Genomic DNA, 27,798 nt, shown 5'->3' with positions numbered 1-27,798 from the left:
AATTAATGGCTGTTTTTATTTAATTTGAGCTTATTTCTTTTTTTAAAACTAACTTCATCCCTCTCTTCTCCTCTAACAGAGAGTGTCTTAATTAACATAGGCATTTACACCCCAGGCTATCTCAACCCCCCACATCTGGTTGTGTGTGTGTGTGTGTGTGTGTGTGTGTGTGTGTGTGTGTGTGTGTGTGTGTGTGTGTGTGTGTGTGTGTGTGTGTGTGTGTGTGTGTGTGAATTGTTCTTAAAGGTAAGGGTTAGATAATTTGGAGAATTTTGCAGTCAAACCGGGGAAAATCTGCCACTTCCTCAAAGAGCCCCTCCTCCAACACACATGAACGCGTGCATGACCAAAAGAGGGCACGAGACTGTCGGGATCTGACCCCCGCACTGCTGCTGCTGCATTAGTTTCTTGACTGACGCTCCGGACGGATGGCTGTAAGCTGTCACAGACTGATTAAACCCCATTCGAAGCTTCTCTTGCCATTTCTCTTTTTTGAAAAGGTGACTGGGTAAATGGAATTGCTGTCTTTTTATTTAGTTTGCGCATATTTCTACCTAATTCCACCCCCCACTATCTGCCTGCCTCATAGCCACAGGAAGGGGTGGAGAAAAGGGAGGGGGGCTGGGTAGACAGTCTCACATAACTTCAAAGAGACACCTAGATTAACATCAGAGGTTTATAGCACACCAGTGTGAAATCACACCTGCCTGTTATAACACCTCACATCAAAGGGCAAACATCAGAGGCTAATTAGATTATACAACTCTGAGGGGACAGGGGCCAGACAGCATAACTTCAAAGAGACTGCTTTAATCAACACCTAGATTAACATCAGAGGCTTATATCACACATACCTGCTATAACACCTCCCATCAAAGGACTAGACTACAAAAGCACTACACAGGGGGGCATTTCACACCTACGTGTGATGACACCTCACCCCTCACATCAAAGGATCTCACACCTACGTGTGAATTCACACCTAGGTGTGACATCCACCTCGAACAAAGGGAGGCGGAACTTAGCTCATTAACATAAGTAGGGAGAGGTGTGACCTGTCACACCACCTGTCACTTTTCATGCATACTAATGAGACGAAAGCGGCATGTGTAATACTACTCCTGTCTTTCCTAGGCCGCTCGCTGAAGAGGGTGTAGGATGGCGGGCGGAGGGCGTAGCCGCCTTATATACTGTGGGCCTGCGCGCGCATTCAGGTAGGCTCGCCCCTATTGGCCGGCTACGTTTACGTAACTCAGTAGGTGAAAGCACGCACAGCATGATAGAGAGTAGTACCCATAGAGTCCAGTAAAGGCTCCGTCTGTGCTTATATAACTAGGGTTACAATACGTAACCCCCCGTTTTATCGGATTTGCATTAACCGTTGAGTAGCAGTAAAGCACTTCTGTGTTGAAAACTCTGTTTTACGATTGGCTTGGAACTTCAAAAGGGCAGGTGCTCAAGTCCCCTTTGGAGTCTATCTGTAAATAATAAAAATAACAAACGTATCTTTTAGAATTAAGGTAGAAGTAAGATTTCTGCCGTTACTAAAACATGTGACATTTCTACTTTGCTTATGTGTCAGTTTTGTGGTTGGTTACCAGAAGCTCCAGTTTTAAGCCACATTTTTGCGATAGTTATCAGAGATACAAGCTTAGCATATGATAGCTTTAAGCTCACAGCCATCATGAGATTTAATTGGTCAGTTTATAATTCAATGTAATTTTTATCTTAAAAGTATTGTTATTATAGCCTACCAATTTAATATAATTACAAAACTTTAAACATATATTATTAATAAAATAATATTATTATTTTGTATTTTATTTGAACCTGCTAAATAATTAGATCTAGAATAAAACAACTGAAAGGCACATTTATAAGATCAGTAGTACCAGTAGTAGTAGATCAGAATTAGAGTAGGTTGCATGTGTTGGCTAATAAAATACTTAAATACTAAAATTGAGGCAATGTGGAAACAGGCCGCTGTGGAGGAAATGCAGGATGTAGACACAGCTCCTGAATACTGTTGTCTTCCCCTGAAAATGTGACAACTTATCTTATGAGAACTTATGTGATCCTTTGAGATACAGAGGATATATGTACAGACATTAAAAATGAAGATACTAATGGGAAAGAAGATCACAGTATTGATGAGAAAGCCCTTTTATGAACACCTTTGAGTCAGAAACCATTAGTTCAATCAGGAGAGACGTGATGTATGGAATACATGTTTATTATTGGTCACATTATGTAAATGAAACATAATGATGACAATTTATAACAAGTGAATGAAAAGGTGTTTGGCGATTAGGCCCAGGTTTTGTAGGATATCATTCGGGAAGGGAAAGAACCGTTTCCGATGAACCCCCCTGGGTCTAGACACTGGTGGTGATAAGTGGTTAGGTCCGGTTGGAAGGGAGAAGGTTAAGCTTGGCCCTGAGTTGGAAGCAGGAGGCGAAGGGGTGGAGGAGGGTTGCGCATTGACACCTGGAAGACAGCTGATAGAAAAGGGGAGAGCATATATAGAGGGATTAACAGGTGCGATAATTAGGCTTGTGATTGGAGGGAAGTGATAGGTTAGCTAAGGAGTGGCGCTCCCTGTCATCTAGTGAAGGGAGCGAGTATTGCCGTGACGTGCGATGCGGAGTGATAGGTCTTCCTGTCTGAACTTGCGCTAAGCTTCATTTCAATCAGGAGAGACGTGATGTATGGAATACATGTTTATTTTCGGTCACATTATGTAAATGAAACATAATGATGACAATTTATAACAAGTGAATGAAAAGGTGTTTGGCAATTAGGCCCAGGTTTTGTAGGATATCATTCGGGAAGGGAAAGAACCGTTTCCGATGAACCCCCAAAAGAAGTGAAGTAGAAGTACTGAACGTGAAGAAATCTTACCTGTGGGATGCAGTGGAAATCTTACGAGCTTGCTGCGGTGATCTTACGAGCTAGCTGCGGTGATCTATGGATATAATGAGAGAATTATACGGGGACAGAGAAGACATGTTATTGACTAGCGTAGGACTAAGAGTGGGATAATGCATGGATGGACACGTCCTGGCTCACACAAGCCTCAGACCCTTCCGGTCAAACATGAAAATAAAATGCGTGGATGTCACATCCTGGCTCACAAGCCTGAGACCCTTCCGGTCAAACATGAAAATAAAATGCGTGGATGTCACATCCTGGCTCACAAGCCTGAGACCCTTCCGGTCAAACATGAAAATAAAATGCGTGGATGTCACATCCTGGCTCACAAGCCTGAGACCCTTCCGGTCAAACATGAAAATAAAATGCGTGGATGTCACATCCTGGCTCACACAAGCCTGAGACCCTTCCGGTCAAACATGAAAATAAAAATGCGTGGATGTCGTATCCTGGCTCACGCGAGCCGGAGACCCTCCGGTCAGAAGATGGTTGACATGGACGTGACCTGAAATGAAACATGTGACACGACATGACCTGCAAGAGTAAACGTGCCTGTGATCTTTAGATTGAATGATACACTTAGAATTCAGATAGAAGCATGAGAATGATATGTGAGCTGATATGCTAATGACACCACCACCAGTTATATGCATATTTACCATGGTTAAGCTTGAGAGATCTTGGATTGCCGCACAAGCCGATGTCCGGGCGAAGAGGGAGATGTAGGCAATGTAATGCATGAGCTGTTGGCTTGAGTACAGTGATGCATGGATATCATAACCCGGCTTATCGGCAAGCCATGTGAGCATGAAGCCGAGAATATGAATGAAGTGCGGGATGCACAGCATAAAATGACATACGCTTAGGTAAATGCTGAAACGTGACCCATGAACAGGTGTAGCTTAATTAGCAGTTTAGTTACCCCGAGATGAGTCATAGATGCTGATATGCTTGATTACTTGATTGAGTGATTAAGACTGTTTTCTATCATCTGAAAAGAGAACGATGGAGGGACGCTAGTGTTGGATCCGACGAGTATGATAATGAATGTGTAAGCGATAGTGGAAATCTGAGCGTGCCGCTATGGCGGATGATCTCGAGCAGGGATGTGTCGCTACTGTAAGTGAGTGGGCTCGAGCCTGCGACTCGCTTACCCTGCGAGATTTCCCCCAAAACAAAGAATGTGCAGTCTTTAAGGTTTTTTTTATTTATTTGTATCCGTGAGTGATACGATAGTAGTGCTGTGCTGAATGTGGGCATGCACTTACTTTACATGATGCGGCGAGTCTAAACTGGGAAACAAGCAAGGGTTGGACGGGAATGAGCAGGGAGAGAGAAGGAAAATAGGATAGGGTGAGCTGCCGCCCCTGTGATACTGACTATTGCATGGAGCAATACTTCTGACGCGCAGTCAGTCTTGCAAGATTATAATAATTACTTTTTTAAATTTTTTTATTTATTATATATATTATTTTCTTTCTTTTTTTGCGTATGTGGAAGAAGTGAGGACCTACCTATACCTGACCTAGATTCACCTTTACCCTGAACCTTGGAACTAAAGATAGCAATAGCATGTTGGAAATTCTCGTGAATTTGTTGCAAACGGCCTTCTTGCCGGCCTGCACTTGACGCCTTGTTGTTACGCAGGAGAAGCAGGAGATGAGGTGAAGCTTCGCATGCGAGGATGTAGGGCCCGTTCAGCGTGAAGGCCGGAAGTGCCGCATTGAGCGGCCCTGATGCCGGTGGTGTCCTCTCGAGAGGCCGACTGAAGGCGTGCGTCAATTGTTTGCATGAAGTGCCAGGATGCAGGGTGTTGATCGAGCCATTACCCGGGGGCGGCTGCTTCCCGTAATGGTGAGCGTTAGAGCGAGCCGAGGAGGTTTCATGGGGCCCGGCTTCCTTTTTTCCTCCCGCGTCCGGATTTGCGAGGTTGCCGGCTGGAGCCGCTGGCTCGAGCTGGGGAATGCCGCTTGAAGCTTAATCCGCGAGCTTGCGGAGCTGGTGAAGAGATAGGCATGGAGCTGGAGTAATGCCCATTGCCCTGCTGCTGCAGTTGGGAAAGGAGGAGATCAGCCACTGCTGCAGGTGAGCTGCTGCGGAATACCAAGCGGCAGCTTGAGGAAGTCGATTCGATCGAAGGCAGCATGTCGGGCCCGGATCAAAATCCTGCTGGAAGCTGATCGTAGTCTGAATACTCTGAATCGTACGTCTTGAGAATTTAAGAGGTTAGTTTGACAATTGCCGTCTGTGTGTTGCGCGTTGACACCTGGAAGACAGCTAATAGAAAAGGGGAGAGCATATATAGAGGGATTAACAGGTGCGATAATTAGGCTTGTGATTGGAGGGAAGTGATAGGTTAGCTAAGGAGTGGCGCTCCCTGTCATCTAGTGAAGGGAGCGAGTATTGCCGTGACGTGCGATGCGGAGTGATAGGTCTTCCTGTCTGAACTTGCGCTAAGCTTCATTAGTCAGTTTTCTTACTGAGTCTTTTGATACAGCAGATCTGCGACTGTACAAACTAGCCAACATATAATAAATGTTTCCACTGAGCAGCCGTGAGATGGCTTAGAATCAGCCCAATTATCTGGATCACAATGCATTAGGAATACAAATACTTGTAACCATTTGGATATGTAAATGTAAACAAATTATTTTTGTTCACCAACATATCTGTATCCTGTTACCAGAGTGCCAATGTCTCTGCATTCAATGTGGTAGATTGGTATTGTTATTGGCGATAGAGCTATGAACCTCAAAACAGATAATGGAATTCGTCATTAAATTAGTAAGCCAAGACTTTAATAAAACCTTTTATTGTGTTTTTCAAAGTCTGGTTGCCAGACAAAACTTACAAAAATGATCATTCAGTTTCTACCACACATGTATACAGTTCTGTGCAATTTACAAGGATAATCCTTTCACCTCTTCTCAACTCAAGCAGAAGACATCCGGATCAGAGTAACAGGGGATAACAACATAAATATCTGACCCGGTGGAGAGGTAAAGTAATTCAATTATATACAACAGTCACATAAGATACAATACATACATGAACCAAACAAAACCAACAGTTTGCCGCTTCAATCTCAGTCAGAAGTCCCATTGTTATGTAGAGAAGTATTTACAGATATTGTAAGAGTTCCACGCACATTATTTGAGTTCTTAACACAAAATGACGTAAAGGAAGTCATGAAGAAAAATGTTTCCATTCCTTCACTGTTCAGCTAGAGTTGGAATTAATGACATTTGTGCACTGAGGTTCACAGAAGGAGCCGAAACGCCCGCAGATGTCTTTGGCTCGAACAGCGAAATGATACGTGGAGCCGGACTGGAACTGGGTCAGCGTACAGGCCATGGGCAGCGGGAGGGCCTTCACCTCCCCAATCTTCTTCCAGTGCTGCTGCGCTGCACCGCTGTTGGAGTTGTCTTGATGGAAGGCATAGAGGTGATAGCTGTCCACAGCCGCACAGGTCCGATCCGTTTCCGACACACACCAGGACAGCACTATGCCGGTCTGGCTGGGCACCAGCTTCAGCTGAGGCTGCTGCGGAGGAGAGGAGCGCTCTGCCTCGGGGGGTAAGCGTGCCAGTGCGGGTGCAGCGGGGAGCGGGGGCAGCACCGCAATAGAGCCCCGTGTCGGCGTAGTAGTGGTTACAGCACGGGATTTCAGAGGAGAGTCCTAAAAAAGACAAAACTAGTGTCATGAGTTGTTCCTTGAGCAAAATGGGCTAAATATGATAATGTCGGCTAAAAATTTAACAATACAATGGAGAGTGCAATATGGTTTCAGGCAACAGCTTATAATTGCACTAAACTACATTTATGTTTAATTCGACTATACTATAGTTTAATTTGTACATATTACATGATACATACATTGACCCAATCTGGCGGTTTCATTACTTTATATTCATGTAATAAATAACCAAAGTCAATCAAATTGTTATCTGCATGAGAAACATAAATGGTTTTAATAATCATCCGTTTATAGGGATCGATCTGACCCAGATAGACGTGATCTGAGGTTTCAGCTGAGAAAAATCATTTCTCAACTACTTAACAGCTGGCAACAAAGCTTTTATACTGCAAGATCAACTGGTAGCCTTACTGGGCAGCCTTTAAGGATAGGATCCACAGATGTATCAATACGTTTTAATTTATATGCAATTAACAATATACAGAACAAAACGTATAAGCTACAAAACTCATTTGTGCAAAATGTGTAATGTGCAGATCTAGATCCTCACCAGTGGGGGGCGATGGTGGACCGTCAGCTGAGGATTGCTCTGCGGGGACGATCTCGCTCCTGCACCTGAGGACAGAGTTTACAGATGTAAAACGCATAATATTTATGTGTGTAAATAAATGTAATTATATTTCTTAAAAATCATAATGGTGCCCCATAGAGAGAAGGAAGCACTGGTTTATGGTATCACATGCATGTACAAAGTGATCCTCTCAAGACTTGATTATATGATATAATAATGGGGTCTTACTGGAAGGGGTGCTGAGGACAGGATTCGGACGCTGGGTGGGTGAGGGAGCTGCAGCTGTGGCGTTCTTCACTCCGGTCACTGGACAACAAGGAGAACAACGTAATTAATTACATTAATAACTAAAGCCTGCTTTTCGGAACAGTGCGTGTTAAGGTATACCGATCCTAAAACAAAAATCTATTTTGTGTATGGGGGTTAAGAGGTGACTGACCTTGTACATCATCATCGTCCTCAGTGAGGTCGATGACGGAGCCTTTTGGTCGCGAACCTGAAGCAGCTGCTTTGGACGGAGTAGAAACGGTAGCCTGGTTGTCTGAAATAAAGAAAAGGGATAAATGTTGAGACCCAAAAATCCACAAACAACTTTACTAATACTAAATACTTTACTGATACTTTGCCAAGATAAAGACAATGGATCAGGCAACACAAGTTACTGTTGAGATGACAATGTAACAATACACATACATGTCTGGTAACCCTTTAGAATAACCAAAGGGTTTATTGCTAGTCAATCAAACTTTGAATAACAGTAATAGTTCAAATGGTAATATTACTAATTATTAGGGCTATGATTTACTGTTACAAACATTATATAAACTATATTAAGTATTTGTTAGTAACGAAAATATTTGTAAACCTTTGAGAAATCACTTGTAAAACATCTTAAAACCGTACACAGATATTTGGACCAGATATTTGTTACACTTTGTTAATGGTTAATAATTGTAAATATTATAGAGACATCGCTTCGATGGCTAATGTCAAGTTGCATCTGGGTTAATTAATATACATTTTTTAAACATTGTTAATTATTATTTCATTCTTTGTTAACATTAAATACATTTAAACTAATTTACGATGGTTATTTCAACCAGTGTGTCACATCTTTACATTTCTCGTTTTTGGGACTGGCCTAATGGCTTGACAGCCTGAGTTTTACAAGTTGCAGATTGCCGCAGAGACACAATATACACTTTTGAAAGACAACAGCCTTTTTAATCAAAGTGCCGCCCTACCTGTCTTTGATGTGAGAGACGTCCCTTGTGGTGGTCCTGGAGCGGTGGATCCTGTAGCAGCGGGCCCAGAGGTTGCCGGTGAAGAGGCTGAAGACATGGCTCCCGCTACAGACACAGACTGAGCCGGGGCCCTGGCTGTGGTCACAGATACCCCTGCATTGGGTGTAGTTATTCCCCCAGCACCACCCTGGAACAGAGCCCGGGCGATAGAGATCTGGGTGGGGGACACCATGCCAGTGGAGGCCTGGAACGAGGGGACGGTGGCGACAGTGGGACCAGAGGCTGAGGAAGTGGTAATAGCGGAAGCAGGCTTGAGTATAAAAGTGGTGGTGGTAGTCGTGGTTTTGGCCTTGCTATGGGACGTGGCTGCAGACAGAGAGGAGACAGGGATGTTGACCAGCATTCCTCCCTGGCCGTTAGTCATTGATAAAGGCAGCTGGATGAGGAGCGGCTGGCCCGCTGCCATCATGCTGCTCCCGCTGGGCGTCTTCAGCAGCGTGCCGGTGGAACTCTGGGTGGTGATGCCACCGGTCAGGGTGGAGCCAGCATTAGAGGTGGTGGTGATCAGCTGGAGGATGGGAGCCTGTGAAACCATGGCAGTGGAGGTGGGCGTATGGATCAGACCTGTGGTGGAAGCAAGCAGGAATGGATTTGCTGTAAATAGGAAAAAGTAAAAGTTTTTTGGAAAGTCAAATGAAGTGAAACTGAGGATTTCAAATGAACTGCATTTTGTGCTTATAGGCTGTAAAGAAATCTTACGATATATGGACACGACCTTGAATATGTTTTCTGACCTTGATATTGCTCGTTGTGTTTAAATGCATTCCATTTTACATAAAAACAAGATTTATAAGAGAAAAATATACATCCAAATATTCTTAAGAAATGTTATTGGTCTTTAAGGTGTACGTGCATTATTATGCCATGTATACCAGTGACATTGTCAAAAAATTAGGAAAATATATTTTTCTTCATTCTTTTAAGTTATTGTGACAGGTCTGCTCCTTTTTACTAAAGCCACACGAGGACGATAACGCAAACGGACCGCAATCGTTATCAAAAAAGTCTTCCGTCCACACGCAGCAGGAAATGATTGTATAGGCGTAAACACAGAGCCGTTTGCCCCCCCAGAGCGGTTCGTTTGCAGATCTACCCACCTTGGGACCCGTTATCGTTATCTTTTTCTGCGTTTCCATGTCGGCCTTGTGTGGCCGAACCGTTTATCTGATAGTGAACTGTAGCAGATACGACCATTATCGTCCTCGTGTGGCCGGGGCTTAAGAGTCAACTTAAGGGTGCAGTAACCAGAAACGGATCAGTTATCAAAATATCCATACATTTTTTTATTGTGAGCAGCACGCATTGAAGTGAAGACCTATCCTGGCATGTCATGGACAAAAGACAGGTACGCATTCACTGCCGTCAAATTCAAATTACAAGCTGACAGGACACTTAAAGGATGAGTCTGTAAATGTTCCATTACTATTATTGTCAATAAATCCCAGACCAAAACCAACAATGAGTTTGTCCCTCAATTCTTTCTCACTTTCTTCTCACTTTCTAAGCCTGTATGTGGCACTCAGCTCCGTACGACGTTTTCACACCAACTTTGAATGAATTTGCTAGTAAGTTTTTAAAGCAGAAGGGCAGCGTAGGTCAAATTGATTCAGCGACCGTGTTAATGTTGATGAAGGCACATGTGCACTGTGTTTGGCTACAAAGGCAATACAACATCAAGTATAAAAAAGATCTGCTACTCACCACCTGTTGAGGGCGAAGTAGTTGTTTGGATCTGCTTGAGCTCCATGGAGGTACGAACTGGCCTGTTTAGAAAGATCACTCATGCTTAGAGCTATTTACAAAAGGACAATGGACTGAATGTGGCATTGTGCTGACATGTATTTTTATTACATACACAATTATATATCATAATTGAATTAAGAGTTCTCACCAAAGCATTTATCAATATGCACGTATACAGTAGTTGAACCATTTCAAATGTGGGGCCAATTTCCTGACTAACTGTTAAAGGTCCCATGTCATGCTTTTCCGGTTATTACCCGTCCCCTTGTGTGTTATGAAGGTTTTTATGCATGTAAACGGTCTGCAGACCTCAAAGCACACCCTGTAGCGAGTACAACTCTAACACAGAAAAGACCTCCCCAAAACGCCTCGTTGGAGATTTCTCATTTTCCAATGTTTCCTTCCTGGGTATCGCTACGTAGGGATACCCAGTAGCCACGCCCAGAGCTATGGCCGCACCCTCTGCCAGCCTTTCACGAAACAAAGCTTCCCAAACCTTTCAGCGATTCATGCCGGATATGTACAGCGTAGGGCACTGAAGAACGATGCTGTTCCTACTTTGTTTGGACCAGCGGGAGATTCGGGTACACAACCTGCAAGTATTCATTGTTGTTGTGTATTTATGATGTTTAAAACAAACAAGGTATCTACCACGGCTGTTTAAATGGGTAAACGTTTTTCGGGCTGCTAAGTTGGGATCGCGGAGAAATGCTCTCCGCAGGCGCAGACCCATTCTCACAGCGTTATAAACCTTTTTCTTACTCAATATCAAGCCACACTTATTGTTTTTACTTCGGCTGTGAGTGTTTGTGTGTGCTCAGGATGAGTTTTGCTTGTTCTTGCTGTATTTGTTTCGCTGACACGGAAGCCCTGTCTGCTCCTCACAGCAGCTCCTCACTGCTCGTCGCTTGACCAATCAGAGCGCACTGGGCTCAAGGGGGGGGGGGGGTGGGGTGGGGGGGCGAGCTCCAACAAGCCGTTTAGGACAGAGAGTGAATACACATACTTTACAGAGATGCTGTATGAGAAACCAATGTGAGTTTGGAAAATTGCACAGTATAAATCTATTTTAGTATACCTCAACAATGGAATTATGATCAGTAGAAATGGCCATGACATGGGATCTTTAAGAAAACTTCACAGATTCACATCCCTCAGTGAAATACACTATTAAAGAACGCTGACAGAATGAACGAATTACCTTGCAACATATACTCGAAAAAAATCCGCTGTTTTCTTAACTCGCAGAACTTCATTGATAACGTTTTGAATGTCTCGCCACTGGTAATAAGTCAGTATGGGGAACCGACGGTCGACGTACATCCTCATCGCCCTCCTTAGATTCACAGGCAATGCGTCCTTGCCATTTGAACCTATATAATTGACCTTCAAGAGCCAGTCACAGTAGATTTCATATGTGACTAGATAGCGGAAAATATAGGATGCGTAGCGGTCATGTCTGGGTTTCCCTGAGCTTCTCTGGCAGTAGTGGTACAGCACAGACTCCATGTGGGGCGTGATTGAGCGGAGTTCAATGTCTGCCGTGCATTTTCCTTCACTTAATTCCGCCAGTTCATTTGCCATATCGACATTATTTGATGTATCTTTATTGTCATGTTTCTCCTCTGTTTCCTGTTCTTCTTTCTCCTTCTTGATAGACAGAACAGGAAGCTCTCCACCAGAGGGCGCCACTTCCTCTCTGGGCCCCTCAGGCTGCAGCTCTACTTTCTGCCGGAGCACGCTGTTGGGAGGAGAGGTGCAGTTTTAACTACACTCTGCACGGCCTGAGGAAACGCTTAGGCTTCACATTGTAGAACGTCACAAGACTCAGGACCTGGACCCAGGTGGGTTACTGTGCAGGTGCAACACACAGACTGTCATGTGTGTTTGTTTATTCCAAAACAAGTCTTAAGAACTATTTGGAAGAGTTTTATAAAGCTGATCCAGACAAACCGAACAAGGGGCATGGAATCTTGGTTTCCAAATTGGTATTTGGAAGATATCTTTATTCTGTATCTGTGATTACAGATAGCAACCCAGGACAATGTCATCTATACACGCTGTGAACGTCTCCATGTGTAGTACTGGCTTCAGTCCGGTATTGTCACGTTCATACAAAGACCAAATGATATTCACTCACCAAACAGCAAGTAGTGCTGTATGATTCAAATATAACATGTTTAATGCATTTATGTTGAGAATTTTGATAAATGTTTTGATTTGAAATGTTTAGTCAGAGGATGAAATGGTCTGGCAATACCAAATGAATCCCAGACAAGGACTTGGAGGTCATGCAGACACTTACCGTTGAGTTTGAGAGGTGTTCACAACAGTCACAGTCTTGGCAGCAGCAGCAGCGGCGGCAGCAGCAGCGGCGGCAGCAGCAGAAGCGGCAGCAGCAGATACAGCAGCAGATACAGCAGCTAGCGCCTGTGGAAATCAGACAGTGTCAGATATATATCAGAAACAAACACTGGAATACTAGGTGTGTAGCAGGGTTTCCGCTAGGATTTTTTATTGCCGGTCAAATGTCCAGAAATAATTTATTTTACCGGACAAATTTGAAACTTACCGGTCATGTTTCAAAAATAATAATAAGAATTGTGTAGCAGAGTTTCCATTAGCAGGTAATTACCGGACTATGACCGGATATGCTGATGTTTAAAACTCAGTTAATGGGGCTCTTTTTTATATTGCTTCAGTTTATAATCGTAACAGATCGAAAAAATTCAGATTAATTCTTCAATAAATGATTCCACAAACAACATAATTATTACATTCAAACAAACTACTTGTAGTAGATGAAGTACATTATTCAAAGTTTACATTAACTTTGAATAATAACACGGGAGAAACGGATCCTCTCTTTTCCCCTCTCTCTCCCTCCCTCTCTCCTGACAGCCCGTCAGTTTCTCATGCAGCTCGCTAAACAGAGGGCGGGGCTTCAGGTGATCATGCAGAGCTGCGTGTCTCCGTCTGACTCAGCAGCTGATCTCTATCTCTCTCTCGCGTCCGGTTATACTTCACTCACGCTTATGTCCATATCGATCAGATCCAGATAATGGTCGGCGGCCAATCGATCGGAGCATCCCTAATTATTACCGGACATTTTGAATTTACCGGTTTTTAAATCAATTTTACCAGCTAAAAACCGGTAATTACCGGCTAACGGAAACCCTGGAGTGGAGTGCACCAGCTGGGCGTAAAAAAGTAGGGCTTAACTCTAACGTCGGGCTTAGCTACGTCCGACGTAGTGATTCGAATTTACACCGAGTGCACCAAGCCTGACTAGTCTCGGGCGTAGCTGCGCCTGGTCTTAAGATGCGCGTCCACGTGAATACACGCGAAAACAATAATTGTTGCCAAGCAACGCCATTTTACCATTTTACAGACTCAGAGGACCGCAGAGAAGAGGGAATTCCCACACCCACAGCGATGACTCAAGGGGAATCCAAAATGGCCACACCCCAAAAGAGAAAGAGGGATTTGTCAGAGCTACAGCGGGAACTGACGGAGAAAGACATCGTTCGTGTGGAGGTGGAGACCGTCAAATTGAGAGCGGAACACGAAAAATTGAGCTGGAGAAGGAGAAATTGAGACTCTTCTTAATGCCCTTTCATTGTTAAACATGTAAACAAGACGCCCTGCCATCGTTAATATCCTTCTTGCCTCTTTTACGTTACTATGGATACTAGTCTGTCTTTCCGATTTACGCCTGCTCCATACTAGGCGTAAAAGTTACACCCGGGCGCAACGCATACAGGGCTTAAGTCTAAGTGGTGCACTAGTCATAACTTTAGTTTGGTCTTAACCTTCGGTTCTACGTCGGACGTAGAGTTACGCCCAGCTTACGCCCAGCTGGTGCACTCCACTCCTGGTGTGTAGGAGTGTTTAGCATGCAACAAAAGAAAAATATGTCTTACCTCCTGTTTCCTTTTGTTCTCTGACGCCTGATTGGCCTCACCAAACTTTTTCGTTAGTCGGTTTATCTTGGCCTACACAAACAGTAGAGAGGAAGGCACTTAACTACATAGCACTAACCAGCAAAAGAGCATCTTACACTACTGTGTGTGTAAATGTAGGTTTACTTAACAATGTTACAGTCTACTTACTTGGAGTGTGTTAATGGCGGTTTGGTGTTTAGTGGCACAGTCGATCTTGTCTACTCTTTCCTTCAGCTCTTGGAAATGTTTATCATAAAGGCTCTGCTCCAAGGCCTTCAACCGCTCTTCTACAAGATGCTGCACAATCTGGAAAACAATATTAGAGAAAGGGGTTAAAAGGCACAATTAAGTAAAGATGTATCCATTGGTTTCCAAGGAAAGTTCACTTGGACTGAAGAGAAAACATGATGTGTATCAGGGTAGGTGCAAACCTTTTCAAGTTTATCGTGACTGCCAGCCTTTGTAGTAAATTTAAATTCCAGTTGTGCCTCCAACTCCTCACGCTCCACTTTGGGTCTCTTCCCCTCACGTTTCATGGCTTCTACATCATTTTGAGATCCCTCTGATAAAGTGCGCTTCAGTCCGGAGGTGGAGCCCTTTTCCTCTTGCACTTTGGGAAATTAAGGAAAAAGAGATCTGTTATTCTATGCAAGCTTTTAATTTCCCTAAATACTTTATATTGATTGGCTTTCTGGCACTTATCTATTTTAAGGATGTCTCAGTCACCCATATGCAAAACTTATTTCTAAAACATATATCCAGGCTTCGGATTGTAGACAAAACATATTTAACAGAAAGCCTTTCCATTGCCTTACATTCCAAGTCTACAATGGTACAAGAACAAGGTCTGCATTTATACAATATTAAATGACATGTCTAATATAACTGCTTGTGGTTCATACCCTGTATCAATGTAGAGAAATTATCTTGAAGCTATCAGGAAGATTGGTGCAATTCACTCTCTCATACCTGTATTAGATGGTGGAGTGGAAGATGGCCGAGATGTTTTTTTGGTTTTTCCAACATCAGTTTTTTCCTTTTTGGTCTCTACTTTCACTATATCCACATCCATCTTTTCCTCATTCATTGATCCTTTCTTAGCAGCCTCCTTTTCACCCTTTACGTTTTTTCCCATTCTCCTTTTCACCCTTTAACGTTTTTCCCATTCTCCTTTTCAACCTTTCCTTTTTTCCCATCCTCCTTTTCAACCTTTACTTTTTTCCCATCATCCTTTTTGACATCCTTGTCTTGTTTTATATTGTTGGAAGAGGAAGCTGGTTGAGATGAGGAAGGAGCAGTATTTGGGGAATCAGAAGTGGTAGTTTTGGGGCAAGAAGGCTTTTCAACCTTCGTTTTGGTTGTGGGCGCCTCAGTGTCCTTGGCCTTTGTAGTGTCTGTATCCATTGGCTCTGTGCAGTTAGATCCTGGAGGGGGCAAACATGGAGCCAAACCTTCAACCGAATCCTTTTGCAAATCCTTAGCGGGGTCCTTTGTTGTAGTTTTGTCATCCTGGCGAAGAACAAAATAAACCATTGGTTACTTACTTAGAAGGTTTTTGGATTCTCAATCTATCCACACCTCAACATTAACGTTTGTTGTCTGAAAAAAATCTTGAATAAAGCCCTATGAGACAATGTCGGGGAAAAAACGTAAGCATTTACCTCTTCCTTTTCCAGGGCCGGTGTCACCTCAGATTCTTTTTCCTTGTTTTCCTTAGATTCTGCAGAGGATACTGGAACGGATTCCTTTGATGAGGACAAAGACGAACCTTTCTTGGACTTTTCCTCCTCAATCTTTTTGAGTTCTAAGTTCAAGGAGTGGAATGGAGATGTGGAAGGACTACAAATGTCATCCTTAGTCTTTGAACTTTGTGAAGAGGAAGGGGAAGGAGACAGATTTAGGGAAAGGAAAGTAGACGGAGAAGCAGGGGATGCAGCTTGAGGGGAGCCTGAGTCCGAGGCGTTGCTTGGCTCTTTGGACCCTGCTTTTTGTCCATCCTCCTTGTGCGTGCCATTCATTAGAGGTGGCGAAGCAGTTTCGGACATCCCCGCAGCTGCTGTCAACAAAGTGCTGTGAAGGGTCTCCAGTTGCTGTCGGTCACTGATCTTCATAGTTTTCCTAGCACGGAATATCTTCTTCTTCTCCTCGGTCACAACAAGTTCCATTGCTGCCTGTGGAGTGAAAGGAGATATTACAATGTTAAATATGTGGTTAAGATCTATAAACCCCTATTGCTAGCTGCAATAGGAAGCAGCATAGTGTCTATCGCTTATGAACCTGCCCTGGACTTAACGCACTGCATAGGGGAGAAATGGCTGCGGAGCTTCAGAGCAAACACTAGAGGTCTCTGTTGAGCCCTTTGGCTTTATTGTTTGTTCTTTTCTAGAAGGTTCTCCTGTCACCAAGATATGATTCCAAAACTGGTCAGTTCCCGACAGTCTGTTTCTTTACTAAAATGTGACAAATTTAGACCGAACCTTCATGTGTGAACACCTTTTGGTATATCTGTGCTATGGGGGGTGCAGTTAAGGTGCAGCTCACTAAGCAAGAAAGGCTTTTTAATGTCAGTGATTAAAGCTTTAACTGATCTCTCCAATTCATTTTGATTCATGTTTTATCATGTTTTTTCATGTTTTGATTCAGAGACTAGAAATTACATTGAAGTTAAAAGCAGCAACCCAAATCTGCCTCCCATCCCCCCACGTTCCTATTGGTTCAATCTTCAGCCAATCAGAATAGGCGTTTAGAGGCTGTGTCGGCAGCAGTTAAGAGGTTATGCAAAACCAGGAGGATTTTCCGTACATATATTTGAATGTTTCTTACATTGTAGTGTTGAGGCTAGTTGTGAGATTGTATACATGTTTATTCAATATATATTCATCTCATATGCACATATGAATGTGATGATTACAATTAGATTTTATGAGAGTCAGACAAAATGATGATGAATATGTGTGCTTCGGGAGAAAGTGAAAAGTTAAAATCACAATTTACACTGAGTAGCGAAATGGAGTTGCTGTGATATAAAACAAAAGGCAGCAGAAATTATTGAAATAATCTGTCAGTAACTCACCTTCAACCCGAAAGGTTCTTCCTCTTGGGTTTACCACCAAATTCTTCGAAAACCTGAGAGAAAAAAAGAGGGAGAGATTTTTTTTTAGTACAGTTTATGTACCGTAACTATTCAAAATAGGAACTGTAACTGAGCCCTTAAAAGACTTCAAAAAAGGAGATGAATGTATTTGAGGGTTACTTTAAATTTCAGCAAACCTCACTGTTTTATTTATTTAGAATGAACCCATAGACACAAAAGACAAGTATATATCGAGCGATTAGGTATTTTCTGAGAATGTTGCCAAATCATCTTTACAAAGTGATTAAACTATTTCTCCAAGCCAAACAGCAGGTAAAGGGATCCCAATTCAAGACGTGACACGTTAACCAATCACACAAAAAGGTGAAGAAGAAAAAGATTCCAGACAGAACGGACAGTACGAGGCCTCAAACTGCAGGAGAGGTTTTCCCAAGCCGCAGTTGGTCCACAACAATCAGCGTTAACAACAAAAATCAGACATATTCTAGATACTAGTTAAATCTGTCTGTTGGTATAAGCCAAGGAACAGAACACAAAGCCGTTTATCCTTCACATAACCGCTCAAATCTTATCTGGTCAGAGCAGCTTCACTGTTACCCGCATTGCTAACAGAGCCATCTGAAGGCCTCGATCTCCAACATATTTGAATTAGCTATGCGTACTATTTTTGCAACTTGGCAGGTTGTCACGTGCATAAATAAAATACAACTTCACTCAGGAGACTGATCTGGACTGACTTTACACAGTAAAACTCAGCAGCACTCTGAAGTTGCTTGCGCATACACATATCTCCTTCTCTGCTTTCATACCAGCTACAATGCTTCCTGCATTGGTAACAATCCCTGATTTAAAAACTAGTGAGAAAATATTTCTGCAAAGTTGCATTAAACTTGACCTAGGAAAGCAGCATGCAAAAAGGTAGCATTATCAGATATTAATCAATAAATAAAGAGCGTTGCAAGTTGTGAGCACGATAACTGATACATATAACATTCCCATGTTATTGCACACTGCGCAGTGCACAGTTCCCCCTCCCCCTTCCTATGGCCTCATTTGCTGCGCCTGGTTTCAGTGCAGTAACTCAAAATGGCCGTCAGCTCTGCTGTTTGCTGCCAGACTGAGCTCTCAGAAGCTAGCTGAACTGTATTCTCTGTCAGTCATCAGGTTGCAGCACAACCCTGATTAATAACATTTTCTATAAAGCCAGATGCTTAAGAATGTTGACAATGCAAACAAAATGTAGTATAAATTATATTTGATTAAACAAATTGGCTTTTATATCTAAGTTAAACATTATTAGAGAGTGATATGTATCTTTATTCAGCTCTGTAGAAAAATGCTATAGCTAATCCTTTTTAGTTGCACTTCGCGACCTTTCTTATATATAGGCAGTTATGTTTGAGTCCTGTTTAATGGTATAGATTATATGTACAGTATCTACAAAAGCAGCATTCCAAGCAATAGCACGCATTTTTATGTCAAGCTTATAGAAAGCTTTCTGTAGCTATGTAAGTGAGTGCACTGCTGAACCTCGGAGACTCTTGAGTAATGCAGAAGACAACCATTATGCGATGGTATCAGTATGCACAGGCTGGGTGTGGCATTAACTGCGCAACTCAAGTTATGTCTAAAAGTCTTCAAAATAAAAATGCCTACTCAATTAACCTAAACAGCATAGATGCACACAGATCCCTCTCGTACTTTAACACTCCAGACAGCATGATAACCACATAGGAATATTCATTTCCAAATTGTATTCCTAGCCCAGACAACCTTTTTGTTCACTAATGTGTCAAATGTTATGTCTGAATATGTGATACCATACGTGAGAAGATTTTTTTTCATGTGTCGTTATGCGACGCTCGAGGAATCAGGTGACAATGAGAGATGTCCATTGTCTCTCTGGGTTATAACAACTACTTTCCTTCACGATGCAACATCGGTGCTTGTTATTGTATGAGAAGTTTGCCTCTGCAACACACTATTTCAACACCAAGTGACTAGCCATGTAGTTGCTAATCGTATGTCATAAAGTTGCAGGTCTCTCAAAATTAAAACAATTGGAGAACTGGGGGACCAGGGAGTCAGCCCTGCAGCAGGAACACTGTAAAGTTAAGCCTCTGTAATGCCAAGCTAAAAACAAACTTGGCATTCCTACCACAAGGTGAAGAGGAAGATTAAACCTTTCTCTTTGGGGAAAAACATATCACATTAATGGTTGAAAATGGGTTCATGGAGATGAAACCCCTCATCCAGATTCAAAGCTTCTCAGAAGACAATATGAAAATAGAACACAAACCCAAAAGTAAAAGTCACTTATTGTGCGGTACATGTGCAACTTGCCAAAACTTGTAGGCCTTCCAATAACAGCATCCAGGTGGTGTTATGTTTTTAATGAGGCAGCGTCCCTGATACCAGTTATTCCTAGGTACTTTTAACATTTGATTAGTACGTGACACCAATCAATTTTTAAACTTTTGTTTGGAAATACATTATGCTACAATCAATAAATTAACATCTTCAGATCCTGAGCCGTAAAGATTCAAGTGCAAACAGGTTCAAACAATGTTTGAATAGCATGCGCAACACTGCTATCGCGCACAGCACTGTGGCTAACATGTATTTCCATTGTCAGCTACATTGGAATTAATTTACAGTAAACTCCTAGAAACACTGAAAGTTATGTTTCGTGTTAAAAAAAAAAACTCACAATAAACATTAACAACAAGCCAAAGCTTAATGTACTATGACTAGCATAGCACTGAGTAAGTATCACAATCTAATTCAGAACAAGAGTGAGGATGCAATGACAAACATTGAGTTACTTTCAAATGACAGACAGAAATGTTAAACATGCTTTAAAACAGAGGAAAAAAATCAACCTTTAGCAGTACGTGTGGGATTGAGGCCTTCCATGTATTTGTTGGTTGTGGAAGCAGGCTGGGAGGCCAGAAGGAACACAAAAGAAATGAGGAGGGGCTCATTTAGGACTAGTCCATCTTGTTAATGGGGGGGAGGGGGGGATGGGGGGTTTGTACTATTAAGGATGTGTTGCCTACATGAGCCTAGAATAGAAAACAATTTAACCTATAAAAAGAAAAGTCTGTTCATAACTCCTGACAGAGCATTATATAAAACGTTTTCTTTCCTATATCAACTGCATAATATATTTGAAGGTCACATCTTTATACAAATCTTGTGGGTAAAACATTTTTTAACTACAGCGTGGTGATTTCAACACCAGCCCTAGCTAGCAGCGCACAGACTGAGGGGAAGTACACTGCAATGATTGTTGCTTGGCAAACACCCATCCCCAACTCTAGCACAAACTAGTCCACAGTATGGAAATCTACAGCCAGCACGGACTAAACCATTCGGGTAAGAGGAAGGGGGAACTTTCCTATCTAAAAAAACACCATAGGCAAGTAAAGGTTAAGGATAAAAAAAAGATCAAGGACAACACTACAAAACAGGAATACTGCAGCACTTGATTTTAATGTTTATTATTTTCCCCACCCATTAGGTTAAAATATAAAACTATTTTTCAATGAACCATTTACATAGCATTGTTGTAAGTCGTCTGCTTGTGCTATAACATTCTTCTCAACAGTTAAACTAAAGTCAAAATAAGAAACCCTGACACTGCTGTAAATAAACTCTTTCCATTCAAATGTATTTGCCTCCCTGTCCTCTGAAACTTAGACATAATTTGGCTGAACCGAAAACATATAACATAGTCCCTGGAGGGGCTGTGCACTAAATGCACCAACTTGTTTTATGTAAAGCGTCTTTGAGCATAAGGAAAAGCGCAATAAAATCCAATGTATTATTATTAAACCGGGCACACGTGCCGCTGCTCACCACGTCGCATCAGTCAACTATCCCCTAAATTACTTCACGACTTTGGACCAAAGCTTACTGACAATGTCATATGATATTGCATATCTACCCTCGTGTATATTGTGCTTATGCTAACAGTTGCTGTTAAGCTGCAGGAAGAAAAAAGAAAAACCCAAGGATCCCTCTGGCTGGGATCCCTTTTTATTTCCAACGGTGAGGTAATCCACAGCAGGTTTCCTCAGTTCTTGATGGAAATTGCTAATACACTGGCATTGAGTGTTTTAAAGTCATCTTTAATGTTTAAAGTTGAAGCAGCTCAAAACCAAGTCCTCCTTTAACCCCCAGAAAAAAATCCCGCTATACAGCCGATCCACCTTTACGAATGTCTCTTGCTCTATAAATGATATGTGAATACTGATTCGATAGAAACAAAGGCTTTGGAGATATTTATTTATACACAATCCCGTATATGTTTATGCTGTTGCTATGACAATTTGGAGGGGGACAATGAGAAACAAAATAAAAAGATAACAACTTATTACATGTGCCATCAAACTTAAGCAGGTATAACATGTAAAACAAATGAAGTCAGTTTAACATGACAAAGCAGAACAACGTGCACTAAAGTCAGGGCCTAGCTAGCAGCACGCAGCCAGCGCTAAACTGCACTCACACAGCACACTCAAGAGGCAGCTGCACCCACCCTCCCCCATCTCTCTGTGTGTCTGTCTCTCTCTCTCTCTCTCGCTCTCTCTCTCTCTCTCACCTCTCACACTCACACACATACACACACACACACACACACACACACACACCCCTCTCTTCCTCTCACAACCTCTTGAAGTCAAACATGGACTCAACCATTCTGGTAGGGGGAGGGGTGGGTGAGGGGTGGGTGGGGGAGGGGCGTTAAAAACAAACTAGATACAAGGAAAAATGGTTCAAGTAATCGATAGTCAAACTTCATTTGAAAATGTGCTTAATCACTAGTTTTTGTTTACTGTGATTTTTGTTTATGATTTACTTTTGTAAAAATGCCATTTTCATTTCATATAACAAATGTAACCACCTGTCATTCTTGACTTAATGACCACATTGAAGATTTAAAGATTGTCTCAGTAAAAGATATACCACGTTTTTATTTATTCTTGCAATACATTTTGGTTTTAAGCACCCAGCCCTGTGCTAGCTACGCACAGCATGAAATTAGAGCCCTGGTTGACACAGTTAGCAGCCTCTCCCGCCCTGTCTCTCCCACAGCAGGAAGGACTGCTGTAAAGCAGACTGAACCATTCCAAACGGGGGTGGTTGCTTTCTCAAGGGGAACAATAAACCCACCTAAAAACGTATTTTGTGAATTATAACTTTTTCTTATATACGTTTTTTCCGGTGTATTTCTTTAGAAAATTGTTTATTTTAAGTAATTTCCTGATTTGACTTTGGGATTTAAAACAGAAACGATTATATTAGACTGGACATGTAATGCGTTACTACAATCAACTTTTTTGCAACTTTCATCTGTCATTATTAAAAGCCCTGTTGTGGGAAGTAAATAAAAAAACATGCGGTGCATTCTTTGAACTGCCCTCATTTCTGTTACTGCAGAAACACAAAATGGCCACCAGCGCTGCTTCGAGCAGCATGCTGAGCACAGGCTGAGCAGATCCTGTAACAAACCCCGCCTCCTAAGAAAAAAGGAGAGTATCTGCATACTGGATAGGTATATGGATCTATATCTGACACATAAGAGATAATGTTTATCTTGGTCATTTTGCTCTAAATCCTTGTTTAGCTTCACTGTTTTCTAAGCTATGACTGAAGAGTAAACAAAACTAAATACTTTTTTTTTTTCACCTCACATGCATTCAGAACTGCTTAATGTTTTATGAACCTACATGTAGATAACCTGGTAATAAAATACTTGTTTTCTTTCTTTCAGGCTGCAGTTACTGCTTCAACACAAATGCCAAACAGTAAACCTTATACTTAGCTGTTTTCCAACATAAAGTAATGCTGGTGGTCCTAAGATTAAAAAAAACTTTAACAGTTGTATAATATTAGACATTTTTGTATGCAGGCTAAATACTGAGTGGAAAGAAACTGTCAGACAGTAAGAGCAGATCATGCATTCCAAAATGTCTGCGCACAGTGCGCAGTCCTCCCCTCCCCCACACTCACTGACTGCATCTGGATCCACTAAATCTCAAAATGGCCACCTGGTCCACTCTGCACAGCGACACACAGCCAATAGAGCTTGCCATAGCTAGAACAACAAAGGGACATGGTGTGGCAGCAACCTACGAGTTATTCCTATGTGCAGGTCCAGGTGTAGTTCTCACCTGGACATTGAATTGGAGGTTTAGGGTTAATGAAAAAGCTAATTTTGCGTTCAAATGTTGCACGTTGCCTGCTTACGAAGCTGTTCCACCAATCAGGGTTAAATACATGCGCTGGCTGTAAACATTTGGTTTTGTTTTCCTATTTAAAAAAGGAATCCATATTATTATTTTATTGATTTGATTCGAACATTACTTGGTCGACCGTTCTCCCGAGACATGCTCAAAGTATAATAATGGTCAGACTAGTCCATATTTATATTCACTCCGCTACTACTATTAAGCGTCTTTGAGTCGTGAAAAGCGCTATATAAATAAAATGCATTTATTATTACTGATTGCACCTCAAACTTACAAGCGGTGATTTCAGTAATCAGAATTTTTTTTTTTTGGGTAGATTCTGATCACAGTTAATAATCATGTAGGTCAGTTGAAAACAGTGCCCAGGGGTATGGTAGTGAGTGTGGAAATGTTGGCTGTCTAGATGTTAGCTCTGTGACGGACTGACAACCAAGGCGATACCCTGCCTTTCACTCAATGCATGCAAGGAGAGGCTTCAGTCTCCAAGGTAGGAAGAATAAAGCAAGTGGTGCCAATGCAGGCTGTATGAGGATTTAGCTCGATCATCAATATATGTATAAACACACAAGCTAAGTGAACTTTCAGGAAAAGTAATTTGCTCCCATTGCATTTTATCCTCACTTATGGTGTTAAGAACTCTGAACACAATCCTGTAAACCATCACCTTTTGCTTCCTATACCATCAGACGGCTTCATGTTTGCAGCTATTTGTAAAGCAGGAAACAAGATGAAGACTTTTGAGTTATTCCAAGCTGCAGTTGATTATTGATCTTCCAGTGACATTGTTTCATGCTTATATATTTCCCTGTCTTTTGTACATTCATGGTGGGTATTTCCCCCCCACACCTTTTTCCTAAACCCAGACTAGTCTTAGATATTACTTTCTACATGTGATTTAGAATTTTGATTTCAATGTAAGACACTTAATCCATTTTAGAAGCTAAATAAGTTCCTCTGTTGTATTAAGGCCACTGTACGAATCTGTGAAATCTAACAGTGTTTTAAGTATAGAAATGACAAAAACAAACATGAGGGTTAACAATTTAAACTCACCAAATATTACTATTAAAAGGAAACATAGTTAACCTGTTCATCAATCGTTCAAAAGCACTGCTTCTTAGCTTACCATTGCCTAAACTTGAACGCGTGATTTCTACTGAGATGTTTTCTTTGCTTTTGAGCAAATGGATATTAGCAGAAGCTGAGCAGAGGGACGGAGGGGTATATAGGGAGGGGGTGTGGGTAGGCAGAACCAGAATCTTCCATGTGAATCAAGCAAGCACATAGTGATTTTACTTTAGACATGCGCAGACCAGGGATGTCACTATCAAAGCAACAAAAAACAATACATGTTACCAAAGTATAAACATAAAACACCAGTCATGGAATAAAAGTAGCCTAGGTTACCAGAAGTAATAGTAATATTTTAGGTAATTTCAGAACTTAAATGCACGACATTTTCTGGTAAAAACTCTTATAACCTAAAGAAGACATTTAGAGTAAGTACAGTTTAAATCATATTGCATAAGCTAAAGCTAGCACCAATAAGTCAGAGCTGAAGTCCACAGCCTTACACCGAGCGCTAATTCCCCTCCCCCACACCAGCAGTCTGCTTGTCTGGAGTTCTACAGCCAAGCATGGACTAAACCATTTCAGTAGAAGGGGGTTCTCAACAACAAGGGAGGAGCTATAGAGGTAAATGACAAATACAAAAAACAACTTAAATGATTTGGACACTGGTTATATCTTGAAAACCAATTTAGCAAATATGGAACAGGAAAACACTCTTGGTGAACTCTAGTCTCCTAAATGGGTAGAAATCCCTGGCCCTATAAGAGCAGCGCATTCTCTGGGAAACACTCGATCAAAATGTATTTCTGTCTTTGTAGCAACCACTCATCTTTTAAGCCTAACCATGGCACATTTCTCAGACGTTTTTTTACATGAAAATATAGGCAAAAATGGTGATGTTTTTGTGAAAGGCCAAGCCAAAAGTTATAAGCTTCTTTTTTCTCTCTGCCAAAACCCACATCTGGTCATTATAAAAAGAAGTTATGAGAAAAAAAAGGTTTTGTACATTTTCAGTGAAAAACTGGCATTACAAACAGATACATTTCCTGAGCTTAATGATTTGAATTGGTCAACAAGCTAACTACTCAACACTTTCCCATCCCCCACCCCTTCCCCTTTGATAGATTGCTTGCAGTGAAAGCTACAGCACAAAATGGCTGCTGCTGCTTTACGCAGTTACAGCTAAAATAATCCCTTTTACCACAACAACGGCTGACTTTGACTGCTTAAAGCTGTACTGTGTTGCTCCATTTAGTAAAAAAAGAAATGTTAAACACTGTTATGTTGAATATTTTTTTTTTTTTTTTTTTTATCTGAAATGGGAAACATCTTGTTTAACAATACAATTCCATTGTAATTTTAAACATCTGTGTAATATTGACTTTAAACATCTGTGTAATATTGACTTATTGCTATAATTAGCAATTATATAAAATACAATTATATAAAATTAAAAGTGTCTAGAAGCATCGAGTTTCATTGAACACTGGACAATACTTTTAATAAATAAGACACCTTATTTTCAGTATACTACTGTACAACACAACAATACAAAGCAAAACAAAAGCAATATATAAAAAAGTCAAAATATAGGCAGTACTCAATATGCTATTCATTGTGTCAGGCCACGTTCAACAGTTTGTCTTCTTCAGGGAGAAAGCTGCTCCTCAGGCTTATGGTGTGTGCACTTCCTGTCAGGCCTGTCACAGGGGAGAGGTTTGAAGAGGTGGCGGGCAGGGTGATTTGGGTAAAGGATGGTAAAGTGTGGGAGACAATGCTCCAAAATCAGGTCTGGTCTGAGCTATCTGGCCTGTCCTGTTGCAGGTAGCATACCACGCTGTGATGAAGTACGGCAGTGTCTAGTAAACGTGGCGGTTCAGCCCTCAGCTGTAAGTGCTCTGGTTCATGCCCTAGGACAGGGGTGCCCACACGTTTTTGGCTGGTGAGCTACTTTTGAAATGACCAGCTCACCGAGGTCTACCAACCAAAAATAAAATCCCAAATTGCAAGGGTTGCTGAATAACACGTTTTATTTATACATGGGACAACTAGGCTAGGCTAGGCTTGATAATCGATTAATCTATTGATTAATGAAACGATTAATCGACTATTATGCCTTGCACAATTTCTCAAACGCTCTTATTTAGCCATCAACTTTTAGATTTAGCTTGAGGTTGTTTTAGGCATGTGGAAACTAACAATGAAGACAATAAAGATGAATACTTGATTCAAAAATACATGTATTATTAAATTAACTAAACAAAAATTGTGAACAAAATTAACATTGCTTTTTATTAATTAAATCAATAATATTTCACATCAAAAGAAACAACAATGTTTTAACAAATCGTATTAAATAATCTGATGACAGAACTGTTAACAGAATAGCTGAAACTTTAACAAAATAAAGAGTCATTCTGTTACCTCTAATCATTAACCCATGCTTGTATAATTGTGTTAACTCCGTGTGTTGCTGCTAGCATACATAACACCTGACGTGGAAAAGTTACTCGTGGATGGGGCTACAGAGCTACTAGAAAGACAGTCCAACCCGGTGCATTTCTCCGTCTGAATGTGGTGCACTTTTGCTAAGTGTTTAGATAAATTGCTCGTGTTACCGCCCTTACATGCTAAACTCTATTGGCAAGAAGCATTGTCCACCTCAAGACGGGTAACATTTAACCACACCTTGCCCTTGGAGCGCTTCTCTCCCCGGCCGTGTGATGCATGCATGTAGCAGCCGCGCGTGGTGAAACTGCCCCGCCCCCTCGCACACAGACGGGGGAGAGAGAGATCTCGTCTCGATTGGAAAGATCGAAAATACACCGACCATAGATAGAGACGCATTTGTTTGTCTTTTTGCTTAGAAACTAGTTGGCGACACTAAGACCGCGAGATAATGTTTGTGTAGCAATAATACATTACCTTTCTCAACTCGCTACTATCAAGTAAACCTGAATTAAGTGGCAGGGAGGCGGGATCAAAACCTGTTTTGTCTATTTTAACGGAGCTGTATTTTTTTTTTTATGAATGACTCGCGATCTACCAGCATTGCCCCCGCGGTCGACCAAAAAAAAAACGTACTGGGCACCTCTGCCCTAGGAGTTCGCATTGAAGCACCAAATGTCACCTGTCGGCAGGCGTCCGCGTCAGTAGGTTTTACAACAAATTTGTCGAATAGCATCTG

At 41.7% G+C, this 27,798-nt stretch overlaps 1 protein-coding gene across 1 annotated transcript in view; it reads right to left on the bottom strand.

The window, feature by feature from the left end:
• Window positions 1–5,727: 5,727 nt before the first annotated feature.
• The window catches only part of atf7ip (activating transcription factor 7 interacting protein), a 28,027-nt gene continuing 5,956 nt past the window's right edge, over window positions 5,728–27,798 (bottom strand). The window contains exons 2-15 of the mRNA XM_034203385.1: window positions 17,263–17,315; window positions 15,851–16,360; window positions 15,405–15,698; window positions 15,159–15,306; window positions 14,621–14,799; window positions 14,358–14,495; window positions 14,169–14,240; window positions 12,551–12,675; window positions 10,204–10,265; window positions 8,443–9,096; window positions 7,638–7,739; window positions 7,427–7,504; window positions 7,178–7,242; window positions 5,728–6,609 (exon numbers count right to left, since the gene is read on the bottom strand). Of these exons, the coding sequence (XP_034059276.1) occupies window positions 6,151–6,609; window positions 7,178–7,242; window positions 7,427–7,504; window positions 7,638–7,739; window positions 8,443–9,096; window positions 10,204–10,265; window positions 12,551–12,675; window positions 14,169–14,240; window positions 14,358–14,495; window positions 14,621–14,799; window positions 15,159–15,306; window positions 15,405–15,698; window positions 15,851–16,354 (2,880 nt within the window). The 5' untranslated portion in view covers window positions 16,355–16,360; window positions 17,263–17,315 and the 3' untranslated portion in view covers window positions 5,728–6,150. The remainder of the gene's footprint in view (window positions 6,610–7,177; window positions 7,243–7,426; window positions 7,505–7,637; window positions 7,740–8,442; window positions 9,097–10,203; window positions 10,266–12,550; window positions 12,676–14,168; window positions 14,241–14,357; window positions 14,496–14,620; window positions 14,800–15,158; window positions 15,307–15,404; window positions 15,699–15,850; window positions 16,361–17,262; window positions 17,316–27,798) is intronic.

The sequence above is a fragment of the Gymnodraco acuticeps genome, unplaced genomic scaffold (assembly GCF_902827175.1).
Source record: "Gymnodraco acuticeps unplaced genomic scaffold, fGymAcu1.1, whole genome shotgun sequence".
Classification (NCBI taxonomy): Eukaryota; Metazoa; Chordata; class Actinopteri; order Perciformes; family Bathydraconidae; genus Gymnodraco; species Gymnodraco acuticeps.
The sequence above is the reverse complement of the archived record's forward strand: the minus strand, read 5'-3'. Positions and strand labels throughout refer to the sequence as shown.